This window comes from Leuciscus leuciscus, assembly GCF_965113295.1.
Source record: "Leuciscus leuciscus genome assembly, chromosome: 15".
NCBI classification, from domain to species: domain Eukaryota; kingdom Metazoa; phylum Chordata; class Actinopteri; order Cypriniformes; family Leuciscidae; genus Leuciscus; species Leuciscus leuciscus.
In genome coordinates, this window is record NC_138739.1 from 37,038,643 (window position 1) to 37,052,538 (window position 13,896).

At 38.2% G+C, this 13,896-nt stretch overlaps 1 protein-coding gene across 6 annotated transcripts in view; it reads left to right on the forward strand.

Annotated features, from left to right (window-relative positions):
• Positions 1–13,896, forward strand: part of dock3 (dedicator of cytokinesis 3) — a 204,258-nt gene that overhangs the window by 98,786 nt on the left and 91,576 nt on the right. For all 6 annotated transcript variants that reach the window (XM_082137785.1, XM_082137786.1, XM_082137788.1 and 3 more), the window contains exon 5: positions 760–856. In XM_082137785.1, the coding sequence (XP_081993911.1) occupies positions 760–856 (97 nt within the window). The remainder of the gene's footprint in view (positions 1–759; positions 857–13,896) is intronic.

Here is a 13,896-nt window from a genome sequence, read left to right on the forward strand (position 1 = left end):
TCAGTAGAGCATATTGTTTTGAGATGTAGTAGATATGGAGCTCAGAGAGAGATGATGAGGAATAAGTTGAGGGAGATGGGAGTTCAGAACATTACATTAAAAGGGCTATTGAGCAGTGATAGGGTTCAGACTAGAATTCTTATGACTTTCTTAAGAGAAATAGGGGTTTTTAATAGGATATGAAGAAATGTAGTATTGAGGAGGGCTAAAAGTATAAATGAAGAGTTCAGATGCAAAAGCCTCTAAATGCCATCTGAAATTTTCTTATAGAATGATCATTTTTATCAAGCTTGTATATTTAAGTTCAGTAATTTCACTTAAATGACAATTAATAGGTAATCTTCATTGCCATTTAAGTGAAATTATTGGATTTAAATATACGAGCTTGATAAAAATGATCATTCTATAAGAAAATTTCAGATGGCATTTAGAGGCTTTTGCATCTGAACTCTTCAAATATTGTTGTTGTCATGATTATAATAATAATAATTATTATTATTATTGTTTTGCAGAATGACTGGGAAGTGTGTGTGTGTGTGAGTGGGGAAGGGGATTTAGTCTGTAAACCTATCTTCTGGTTCACACTCCGGAGCAGAAGGTGGCGGAAATGCACCAATAAGCTGGATGCCAACCGCCGTTAAATAGTAACAAGAAGAAGAAGAAGTTAGGAGCCGTGCAAAATGTTACAATCACAATCATAAACGCATTGAGTACATACGCACTTGTTAACCTCTGGTGAATGCCTCTGTTTGTGTGCAGGCAGTATGAGACCGTGGTCCCCCTGGAGGACCCCATCATTACAGAGGTCACCTCTACACTGCAGGAGTGGTCTGTCCTGTGGAAACAGCTGTATGTGGTGAGTCCCGAACCGTCACAAAAACACACATTACCGGACACGCGGATTACAGTACTGGCAATGCTGGAACTGCTCCACGTATGCTCATCTCCATGTTTTTTCTTTCCGAAAAGCAAAAGAGAAGCTTTTGTGAATGTTGTTATCTTGGATTAATTGATGAATATCAAAGAGCACTTTTAAGTGCCCTAAGCAATGATTTGAGTAATTCTCAGGCAGGAGAGGCTTTGAATGCGTTACTCACACACACACACACACACACACACACACACACACACACACACACACACACACACACACACACACACACACACACACACACACACACACACACACACACACACACACACACACACACACACACACACACACACACACACACACACAGACAGAGAGACTATGAGATCTGACAGAGCCCTTTATGTAAGCCTGTACTGAGGATTACCAAGCATTAGTGTATGACATGACAATGGGACTCTCTCTCTCTCTCTCTCTCTCTCTCTCTCTTTCTGTTTTTGGGATGTCAGACATGACGTAACCACAGTGTTGATTCGTGTCATTCGTCATTGCTTACTGCCATTTTGACTGCATCGACTGCTCAGCACAAAAAGGATGACACAGCATTTTTGCACACGTTCATCATCCACTTAACACTCAATTTAGCTGCGAACACACATTAAACATTTTACTGTTCTTAAATGTTTTGCTGTTATTATTTTAATAATAATAATAATAATTATCATTCTTGTTGTTGTTGTTAATGTCTTTTCTTTGCCTAAAATATTTGAATATACTGATTAGCACCATCACAGCAGAGAAAATAGCTTGTTTTTTTTTGCATGTATCTCCGAGGCCTATTTTTAAACCGCGGTTTCCTCAAACACCTTTTTGTTCTCAATCATTTCACCAATTGAAAGACATGAAAGCTTGCAAACGCGGCTCCCAGGATCCTGACAGCCTCGTAACGCGGCTCAGAAAATCAACGCTAATTTGGTGGCCGGCTGAATCGAGGATGACTAATTCACACTGATTTGGATTGCGTAACGAGGCCGTGGTTCAGCGGATAGATTCGTGGTTAGAAACGTGCGGGACAACAAGCAGAAAACAGTCACGTGGAAACGGTTGTTGTAATGGCTTGTCTCCATTAAGATCTCAATGTTTCTGGGACTCCGACCAAAAGCCAGAACTCTTATCAGAAGCCAAACGCGGGCGATTAATGTGTTTGACTAATTAATCAACAGTGTTTTCTGAGTTTGCTGTTTCTGGTCTGGCAGATTCCTGTCGTCTTCTGTGTGAAACTGATGGAGCGTGCTGAGTTTGCCTTTATAGTGACTGACAGGTTTCCCTATGGGCAAAAGGAACACCGGGGTCAGGAGACGGTCACAGAAAGACTTGTGATTGATCCGCACCCTCGGCATACGGACACACACATCTGTGGGATTGGGATGAGGTTCCTTACTGGATAGTGCAGAGTGACAGCGAAGTTTTGTGCAAATCCTCAAAGCGTCGGTTTCCTCGCAAGCCTGTCACACGAGTGACCTGAGCCAAATATGTGCATATTTTATGTGTTTTAAGGCTTAGTCATGCATATATTTGAGGCTCCGAGCTAAAATGACCAACTGCGATTATAAGTACTATGACATTACTATCCTCAGATTATGGGAAAGTGCTTGAAAGTTTCATGAAATGGGCTGTACTGTACATCACTCATTAAAATATCTAAACTTTCCAGAAATATTTGGGAAGCAACATTCAAATCTAACTGTCGGTTATATATATAACACACAATAGTTTCTGTATTTGATTCATTATTCACTACTAATATGAGTCTGATTTAAAAGAATCATGTTGGCGATAAGAATTGAACGTCGCTGCTTTTCTCATAAACTCTGAAAGATCGTTTCGAGATCGTTCTGAAATGCATCATGCTTTTAAATCGCTGTTCTCTCGCAGTCGCTTGAGCGTTCGGTCAGCCTGTCATCTTTACGGTAAATGATCTTTACTCATGCAGAAGGATGCAGCTGTCAGTGTGGTTCTACTTCCATGTGTCATTAACCCAACTTTACCGGCAGATCATCCCACCGGAAAGAAAAAGGAGAAAATCAGAAAAGGAGGAATCTCATTTGTTTCTCATAGAGAGCAGTCACAATTTGAGAATTTTCATGATAAAAGCCCCTTAATATCACATTTCTCCTGGACTTTCAAAAGAAAACTGAGGATATTCTGAACAAATCCCAAAATCAAATGTTTGTTTGTTGTGTTTGTCCTTTTATATATTCCATGTTATTGATGCACCCATGCACATGTAACATGCCGCTTTAATGCTTCAGCTGGTCTTCTTTTACACAGTTATTTTGTTCATGTCTAAACCCGTTTGGTGCAGCCCCCATTCGCGAGATCGCCTGCAGCGTGAACCAACAAAGATGTAGCAGCACATGTGTGAAAGCTTTTTTCATTTTCGTTCCATCAGTGTGATGAAACCTCATGTCACGCTGTCACTTCATCCTGGTTAACTGTCACTCATGCCCACCCCCTCCACACACACACACACACACACACACCCCACGGTCCACACGCTAGAAAACCTTTTCATCCTCTCACCTTCCGTCTAGACCTGGTCCATTTCAGAGCGGCCATGTTTCATTTGAACTGGGCTTTCAATGGTTAGCGTGAGGTATTGCTGCTGTTCGCAAAGAAAGACAGCTGTAGAATAGTCATGTTTAGAGTGCACTATTTGATTTTGGGCTTTGTTTAGACAGACAGCAAAAATCCGTTTTGTTTTGCTTTGTTTTGATCTTTGTTTTGGTTTTAGTTTTTCTTGGTTTTTGATGTAGTTTTGTCTTTGTTTTTGTTTTGTTTTGACTTGTCTTCATTTTGTTTTTGTTGTGTCCTTTTTGTTTTGTCTTTGTTTTGTTTTTCCTTGTTTTGTTTTTCCTTTTTCCTTTTTGTTTTGCTTTGGTTTTTGTTTTGTCTTTGGTTTTGGTCCAGTTTTTATTTTGTCTTTGGTTTGGTCCAGTTTTTGTTTTGTCTCTGTTTTTGTTTATGTCTTTTGTTTGGCCCAGTTTTTGTTTTGTCTCTGTTTTTGTTTTTGTCTTTGGTTTGGTTGAGTTTTTGTTTTGTCTTTGGTTTGGCCCAGTTTTTATTTTGTCTTTGGTTTTGTTTTTGTCTTTGGTTTGGTCCAGTTTTTGTTTTGTCTCTGTTTTGTCTTGTTTTGGTTTTTGTCTTTGGTTTGGTTGAGTTTTTGTTTTGTCTTTGGTTTGGTCCAGTTTTTGTTTTGTCTCTGTCTTGTTTTGTTTTTTGTCTTTGGTTTGGTGGAGTTTTTGTTTTGTCTTTGTTTGTTTTTTTGTTTGTTTGTTTTTTTTGTCTTTTTTGTGTGTTTTTTTTTTTGTCCATGATTAATTTGTACAGGATTTTCAGTGGTTAGCATGTTTTCTCGCCACTGTTTGCAAAGAAAGTCAGCTGTAGAATAGTCAACATGAAATCAAAATGGACCGTATTCAGTTTCTTATTGCACTTTATCTGTGTTTTATTGTACATGATTCATCAAAATTAATATTTTAATTGTCTCTGAACAACCCCTGACACTTAGCTCATGTGGGCTATTGATTAATGTTAACTAGTAGCCAAATATCGTTTGAGCTATACTAGCTAACAGCATTTTTCGCCTTTCAATATCCTGTTTTGCAATATTATTGAAGTGAAAAGTCTAGTATAAGTATTTAGCTACTTTGCTAGTTGCTAACGAAAATAAACAAACTGTTCATGGGCATTAACTAAGGGGGCAATATTTTGCTGCAGACAAAACAATTCATCTGTTTGAACCAATATTTACGTAATTTCATTAGCATTTATTTATGGCTTAATATTGATAGCCACAATTTTTTTTTTTTGGGACTTATTCCATTTTTTTTATAAAATATAGCAAAAATCGGGGATTCGGTAAGAAGAGAATAGGACATTATTTCTTCTTAAATTGTAAGAGTCAGCTTAGATTAATACTGACACCTAGTGGTGTGGATGTAGCTTTACGCAACAATGTGTAGTACGCGTAGCATGGTTTTTTAGTAGTAGTTTACTAATAGCTTTAGTAGTTTCTCAACTTCCAGTTGGTTTTCTTCCAACACTTTTCTTAATACATTAGCCGATGTTGAATGGTTCACATATTGAATGTGACTTGTACAGATGCTGAGGGGTCACGACCCCGGGAAGGTGAAATGTGTGGTGACAGCCTGAGGCAAATCGTGCTTGCCAGGTTGCGGTGTGTTCTGCAGGGATTCACACATTGACTCGTTCTGCATCATGTTTCCAGCAAAGACAGGTGAACTGTGGGGGTCAGAGTGTCTCTCAATGTGACGATGTGTTAAAGACAACTCACTCCGTATTTCCATCGTCAAGAACTTTCTTGAGGAGGTCAGCTGTCAACTGAATGCCAGCTTTCTGCGTTAATTTACAGAAGTATTAAGTAAGAATAAGCGTTTTATTTCATGACGAAGTGTTGAGAAAGGCAGATGCTAAATAGACAAATAGGCAACATCAAAAAGATATTACCCTGGGTATCTTGAGGAAACACTAGTGATCTTATTACAGTAGCTTTTGTGTTAGATGGCTGTAGGCCTGATTGTGGTTTCTGATTGGTTGTCATTTATTTGATGTTCCTGTTGGCAGCAAAATGTTTCTAAATGTCAAGACACTCATTTGTGAAGTGCTTCTTTGGATGTGACACTTTTGTCACTTTGAATAATCACAGGAACGACATTGACGCACGTTTAAACAACATCTGTACTTGTGTGACTGTAGAGTGGTGCAGGGATGACGTCAAAACCCGGAAGACTAATTCACCACTGGTTCCCTCGAGATTTATCAATTGGGTTTTATAATGGCGTTTTTCAATGTAATAGTGAAAGAAAAGTCTGTGGTAGACATTTTTATTGTGGATTTTAATTTTTTTATTTTTTCGGCTGGCTACATCATGCGTTGTGGTCATGTATAGGCGCAGGTCCACCATCTTATCTGGATACAGCGAACTACGGTAAACCTCGGGATAAACAGAGAGACTAATGTTAGCGTAGATGCCATTCTTCTTATGATGAAACGAGTACATCAGGTATTATGGGAAGTCTTCTCGGTTCCGGCTGACCTAATTTATGCAGCCTAACAATCATTTTACATTATTTTAATTATTGAAATTCCTAATGTTATATGTGTATGCCAGGTAAAATAGATGTGTTTTTAGTCTAGATATAAACTGACAGAGTGTGTCTGCTTCCCAGACAATGTTAGGAAGACTGTTCCAGAGTTTTGGTGCTAAATAGGAAAAGGATCTACCACCAGCAGTCAATTTTAATATTCTAGGTATTATCAACTGGCCAGATTTTTTAGATCGCAATAGACGTGAAGGACTATAATGCGTTAAGAGCTCGCTCAAGTACTGGGGAGCTAAACCATTTAGTGCTTTGTAAGTAACTAAAATTCAACAACTAAAATTGTATTGTTTTGTAATTCCCTTGCATTGTATGGAAAAGAGCAGCATTAACATTCTGCTAAATATCTACTTTTATAAAGTTAAACATTGGTTTGAAACAACATGAAGATTTAAACTGACTTAACCTATTTAAATGATTCATTCACTTTTACTTTAGAGAATTATCAAAACATTAAATTCTCATATATTAGTGTAAAGTCCTTGGTGAGCAAAAACAAACTCAAATACTGATATTATATTCCTGTGACTCTGCAGATCGTTGGTCATTACTGGCCTCTTTCCGTGCGAACGCCTCTGTCTGCCTGAAAGCAGGAATCATAGTGTCAGTGAACTGTGTGGGCTGGCACATAGTGTCTGACTAGCCTGCCAAATTGCTGTTACTAAGGCAACCCCCCTCTCCAATGGCTGTCGCCGCAGAGGTGAGGGGGCGATCCGCGCGTGTGCTCGGCACCCGGACCTCTGTCCAGATCAGCCTCTGAAATGTCTTCTTACCTCAGATCTTAGGTAACTCAGCAGAGCTGAAGTCATGCGGCGTCAGTGTACCAGACCCTCGTGAACGGAGTGTCCTGTTCCAAAGCACTGGAGCGTTCTTATGATGCTGTCTGCAGAAAACCTCGGAAAGTGACATCACTAACCCTAAAATTCACATAAACCCCGCCCCCGGGAACACGCAGTCCATGTTGAGAAGAGGAAGAGTTGGTGTAGTAGAGTCTGCTCAAGCTGTCACATCCGTCTTTTCACACGCAATACAGTACGTTACACAAATGCAATAGTCACTCTGTAGGCATCTTACAACAGTTCCCACACGAGCAGGATTTATTTTATAGATTATCATGACAGAATATGCTAATCAAAGACTTAAATCAGCAACATAAATTCATCAACTAACCATTCAGAAACATCCTGTTGCTTCTACATGTTGTCACTTCTTCTTGAGTCTCTCCATCATCTCCATCATTAGGGGTGGTGGTGGCACAATGGATAAGACACATGCCTTTGGTGTGAGAGACCCGGGTTCGAATCCACTGTGAGACACCAATGTGTCCCTGAGCAAGACACTTAACCCCTAGTTGCTCCAGAGGCGTGCGACCTCTGACATATATAGCAATTGTAAGTCGCTTTGGATAAAAGCGTCAGCTAAATGAATAAATGTAAATGTAAATTGTCTGACTCCAGTTTAAACATAAAAGGGAGAACAGTTTCTGACATTTTAATGCTGGTCTGCGTGAGGTAATCTGAGCTGCTAACACACACACACACACAAGCTCTTGAAGCTCCACCCTCTGTGCCGGGAGCAGCAGCTCATTTGCATTTAAAGGGACACACATGAAACAACACGTTTTTACTGACCCTCAAAAAGGGAAAATTTTAACATGCTTAAAAAAAAAAAAAACGTTTTAATTTTGAGCTAAAACTTCACATACACACTCTGCGGACAACAGACACTTATTTTACCTATTGTAAAAAGGGGCATTATACCACCCCTTTAACAATTTAATTATTATGTATCGATTTGTTTAAATACTGAAATAATAATTTAATCATCTAATTCTCAATCATTTTTCCACCCACAATATTCAAACATGTCCCAAATTTTGGTAACATTTTTACTCCTGTAATGTTTATCTATGTGTAAATACATATGGGTGCTATTTTTTTGAAACCTTTTTTGTAGAAATTTCCATTGTTTACAAACTCGTTTAATTCTAAAGGTCACAGAGAGTCTACTGTCTTGAAAAACAAAAGAATGTTTAATTTTGTGCAAGAAAGCTTGAATGACATTACAAGTGAGCTTCATGGAAAAGCAACACTATAGTGTAGAATATGATATGAATATGAATAAACATTATTACATATGAACTTAACAGAAATGCAAGCTCCCGTTTAATATTCCTCAGCTCTCTGCCTGTTCAAAATAGGAACAGAAGTTTAAAAAAAAAAGTCGATGCCACAAACTCTTCAGCAATGTCAAGTTTCTTCTTTTTAGCTACATCTCTTCTACTCCTCCTCACCCTCCCTCATTCCCTCCGTCTGTCTCGCTTTCTCTTATTTTCTCGCCCACCATAGTGCCCACTTTGTCTAAGCTAATTTCACAAATGGCCGCAGCGGGGCGTCTCGATCGCAAAAAGACAAACCGGAATTTTCCAGAGCCACGAGGATCCAGAGAACTCTTGCCGCACAGCTTGTGCTCAAAATGAGGCATATTACTGCCTTCCCAAGGCAATCCTACTCCACTTCCTGTGTATTTTTAACATTTAGCACTATCGTTAACTGGGCTTAATGATAATGCTTCAGCCTGTTTGTCGTCTCCTTTAACACTGTGCTGTCGCTAACAATGGCTCGATCTGATTGGTTGATTTAAGACTCATAAAGACAATCGGTTTGAATTAGTCTTATGACTCATTCACTGACTGAATACATGCACACTTATGCTAACATGTAACAAGGGTACTCTTAATAATTAACGTGCTCAAAATGGCAATTTCTTTCATGTTTAATGTATCTACAGTCTTTAATGTATTAAGCATAACACTTTTCTGGTAATAAGTGCTATGTGTTTGCTAATGCAGATAGTTTTGTTGTGGAGCATCAGAAATTCTCCTGCATTGCCCTGCAGTTCTTTGAAAGGTTGCTAAGCAACTAGTTGTGCAGTTGTGTTATCAATCACTGATGAGCAAAACGAGAGAACAGGAGACGCCCGGAGATGACCTGACGGATAGCCTGAGTGCATTTGTTGAGGAAAAACAACTTTTGCAAGAAAGAAGGAAGTGAAATAAGAGGGAATTATTTTACACTTGATCACCAGACGATACTCAGTGATAATCTTAGTTTTTGGTATTTTTGAACTGAGCCTACCACAAGAATACAAAAAATGACTGAATTATTATGCATCAATGCAAGAGGATTCAAAAATCAGATTGATCAGATTGTCTGTAGGCATCTCAAATTGTGAGTTATTTCCATTCATAGTGTTACTTGATTCTATGTGTAAATGATTAATGTTTTTGTTATCAGGAAGAGTTTTCACACTTAAAATTCAGCTCAAAACAGTATAGTGGCCCCAAAAGATATTTGGATATATATTTTTTATATTTTAAAATCTTGAAGTTTGGATTTATGTATTCTAACTCATTCAAGTTGTAATACGTTGTGATCCAATTCATTCAAGAACACGAGAACGAAACGAGTGAGTCATTGAATCATTCCCTCAACTGAAGCACTGATTCATACAGGCATGAAACAAGTGACTCACTTGTTGCTATTCACTGAATCATTCACTCAACTTTGTTCAGAAATTAAACTAGTGACTGGCTGCATCCGATGTAACATACTCTCTTGAGCGCTAAAAAAGTACGTTCTACATAGTATGAATGTTTGTAGTATGAATGTAATCTGGATCCGCCATGTTGTCATTATCATGTTATCTACCAGCATCAGTTGCGTTGCTTCACTGCCATTCACAAATCCTCTCCTGTGGCCTCATGGGATATTAAAGTGTCCATCTTATGCACACTTCAGAATTTCGCTGGAAGTAGAAGGTCATCCGGGTACTTTGTGCTACTCTTTTATGAGTACTGTGAATTAAGACATACTTCTTTCGTCACACACTGTTTTTCACCTACTATATAGTAGGGAAGTATGCAATTTCGGATGCAGCCACTGTCTTTATGAGCAAATCATTGACTCAATTTATTTGTTCAAAAACTGATTAGTTCAGGAACAAAACAGGTCACTGTCTTAATGAATGAATCATTTAATTAGTAGGTGTGTTTGACACACCTCGGTCCTGAATGATCACTCTTCAAATCGCTCTCACAAATCGTCACACACTGATCAGTCTGTGCAGCGCTGCTTCAAGTCAAACACCTAACGTTGTTATAAGCAAATCATTGACTCATCTGATTTGTTCAAAAAGACTGATTCATACAGGAACAAAACAGATGACTGTCTTTATGAGCGAGTCATTGAATCATTGACTCAGTTTTTTTAAAGCACCGAATAATTCAAGAATGAAACAAGCAACTGTCTTTATGAGTGAACAATATGATAATTTACTTGATTTGATTTGTTCAGTGTCATGTTTTATTTAATTATTCTCTTTGTGAATAATTGAGTCATTTTCTCAAACGATTCATTTAAAAACACTGATTTGTTCAGGAATGAAACAAGTGACTGCTTGCATGAGTGAGTAATTGAATCAATCCCTTAACTGAAACAATGATTCATTACTTAATTTGAAATTTCAAACGTTCAAAGTTCAAAAGATTTGGAGCAAAATGTTCATGATTTATGAGTTTTTATGAACAAATAATTGAATCATTTCCTCAACCAATTTGTAAAAAAAAAAAAAAAGAAAAAAAAAAAGAATGAAACAGTTGATCCTTATGTGGTTTTGTTTGGATTTTTTTATAGACCCCTATTCAGTTAGTAAACAACAAACAACATGGTCACGTTTTTTTGGGCGGAGCTTAGGTGGAGGCAGAACGATTCCCCTGGCCGCTTCACTAACGTTAGTTTGCAAGTTTTGTTCGCTTTTTTTTTTTTTTTTTTACAATGACTGGAGAAAATCCGATTTTATCTTAATGTGTAAGGTCACTCACTGTCTAGGACCGCGATTGTTATTTGCAAAAGTTAATTTTAACGGACGGAACCAGATTGGCCGACCCGTGCATGCTCACTCAATGGATGAACAATCTGACAGGATTAACGTTAACACTACCTCCGGTTGAGTGGCCTAACATCTGTACCTACCCGATAGAGAAACCGAGCATAAAGAGAAACTGAGGGCATATCAATATTTCAATGCCTATAACTATATTTGCTGAATGGTCACGTACACGACTTGTGTGGTACGATCCGCAGTTCTGCCTAGCCAGAAGACGGCCATGTAAAGAGTGACATTACAGTGCAATTTTAATGTTGTGAATATTTTCTAGAAATAAAAATTACAGATACAGCAATTTTTGTAGTATTTGTATATTCTTTCTTACCAGGCTCTTCAAAAAGTCTAGTCACAATCAATCACAACAATGTATACAATGATCATATGATTCACAAATAATCACAATAGTTTAGAAAACATTATGCTATACAATTTCAAATTGGAGCCTGTACTCCGTCGATTCTTGCACCCAACAACACAACAAGATGACATTTTTTTTTTTTTTAAGCGTCGTGTGTGTCCGAATCTGTGCTGGTTTGTATTGGCTGCCTCCAGTTTTCCCTTTGTTTCGCCTCCAGCTAACGCCGTGACGTAATCGTGACATCAGCGCAAAAAGGGTCTACATGACAAATCAAAAATAGACAAAGTGCCTAAAATGCAATCATTGACATACTAAATGATTCAAACTTATATTTTAGTAGTATCAATAATTGTTAATATATTTATATATAATTAATATAATATATATTTTTATCATTTCATTAATATTAGTTTTAAAATATTATATAATATATATTATTTATCCATATAATATTTTATATTATATAACATTTTATCTTGTAATAAATATTATATTAATTTCTTGTTTATTGAACTGTTGAATAACACTTACAGTCAGGCTGTTGGTCAGAATATCAGTATCGGTGTGAATTACTAGTGTTGTGTCGTATCGACGACCTATTGATCTTTTGCTCATGTGATATTGCCTAATTAGCGAAAATCAACCTCTTCCAGACGCAAATGCTTACATCAAAAAGACATGTAAAGGATATATGTGTGCAAGGATCTCCAATATTGTATGAGGGACAGTGCGACGATGGCTGTACAAGTGTGACGGCGGGATGTAAGGTGTGTAATACAGTGTTAAACGAGTCTCTCTGGGCTCCGCGCTGCTCTGAGACTCAGGATGATGATTCACACCGAGTGACTCATTCGGCTGGAACATTCCGGTGAATTCTGGCATAAAGGAGCAGCGTGTCCAACAGGTTTACAACAAGCAGATCTGGGATCGACTGCGCTTATATTTAGAGTCACGGTGACAAAAGATAGGATAGAGGAGGGCTGTATTTTTAGCTTTATTTCTGCCGGTCGCGTCTCAATACATTAGCGAAGATATGTGTAGCTCGTTCAAAATGATCAACTGATCTTTGAGCTTTTCCATCAGAGATTCTGGTATTATGTTCGAGTGTGTCAACTCCTACCCACAATCCCCTGGATTATCTGGCCCTTTTGTGTAGTGAAATTGCAGATATCGCTTTCTTAGTGAGCGTGGTATATCCAGTCACAGCAGAAAGAGTCCTGTTTTAAAGTTTTGTGAGTGTTTCATGCTGCAAACTTGGTAAAAAGACCCACAGATATGGACAAACAAGAAAAAAACCTCATTGTCTACTGCTTCAACCCATTTTTTTCTCTATCAAAGGACAGCTCTCTCTCAGTCTACCCATAATGCACTGCGATTCATTCCGCCCCCACCCATCGCATTATTATCCTGGACCATTTGCAGCATATTTGTTGGAGCCGTTTCAGTCCAACCATTACATATCATATTTTAAAAACACAATGTTCCCAGTTGAAGCTGAAGCTTGCTCCGGATTTTCTCCAAAGAAATCACTTTTAATGAACTAAGATTCTGAACAGCAAGTGTATAATTTGGTTGTAGTGGCTCTAAACAGAAGTGCAGTTTGCTTGTTTTTGTCAATCAACCTATGTTGTGAGTTTAGGGGCAGGACTACCTGTTTGTTCAACCAATGGCTGATGGGGAGAGTGTTTGAAATTGTTTTTTAAACTGCTATTTTTGCAGCTCTGTTTGGTGCTGCCTGTGGTGTAGAAATTACACACCTTTAAGGAAATATCTTTTCTGCTCTGAAGGTGAATTTACGCAGACATTGGGTTGTTGTTTTTTCTGTGGCATTAAGAGTTTGATGACGTTTTTGTCCTTTTGTCAGAACACTTTAGGATGGACTCACCTTTAGTCACTTTTGCCAACTCATCCTCACGTGTACTTCTTTTCCCAAGTTCCCCAACGCTACCTACAACACAAAAAGTTGCTTTGTTGCAAGTGGAAATTCACTTCCACAATATGGATCCGTTTCAGCATCAGTGCCACAGACTGACTGGATCTTCGTAACAATATGGCCGCACAGATGCCTCGCTCAGCTAGTGTGGCTTCTTGCGGATCTCTTGCTGTTTTCAAGGACTCGCACAATTTGTAATGCCCATCCATGAGTGAGAATATCAGCCTCACGATCTGACAAAGCCTTCCTGGAAGAATCTGATAGCTGCACCTGGATTGAATAGCCCGAGATGGTGGGCTTGGATTTGATTCATTGCTTTAGAGCAACAACATGTGCCTAATCACAGTATGATTGTAGGTGGTGCAGGGTAGTTGTCAGCTTGCCAAGAAACCACATTTGCCACTCATCTCTGTGAAATTAGAGTGGTCATGATAAAAGTTTGAGCCTATCAAATCAGTGGTGTTTGCTTAGGGAACGTATTTAGAGATGTTAGAACATGAATGATACCTCAAGTCATCAAAATGATTGGATTTAGATTTTTTAATAATTGTAATAATTAAATTTAGATTATTTTTTTTTTTGTGTGATAATTATAGAGCTAAGA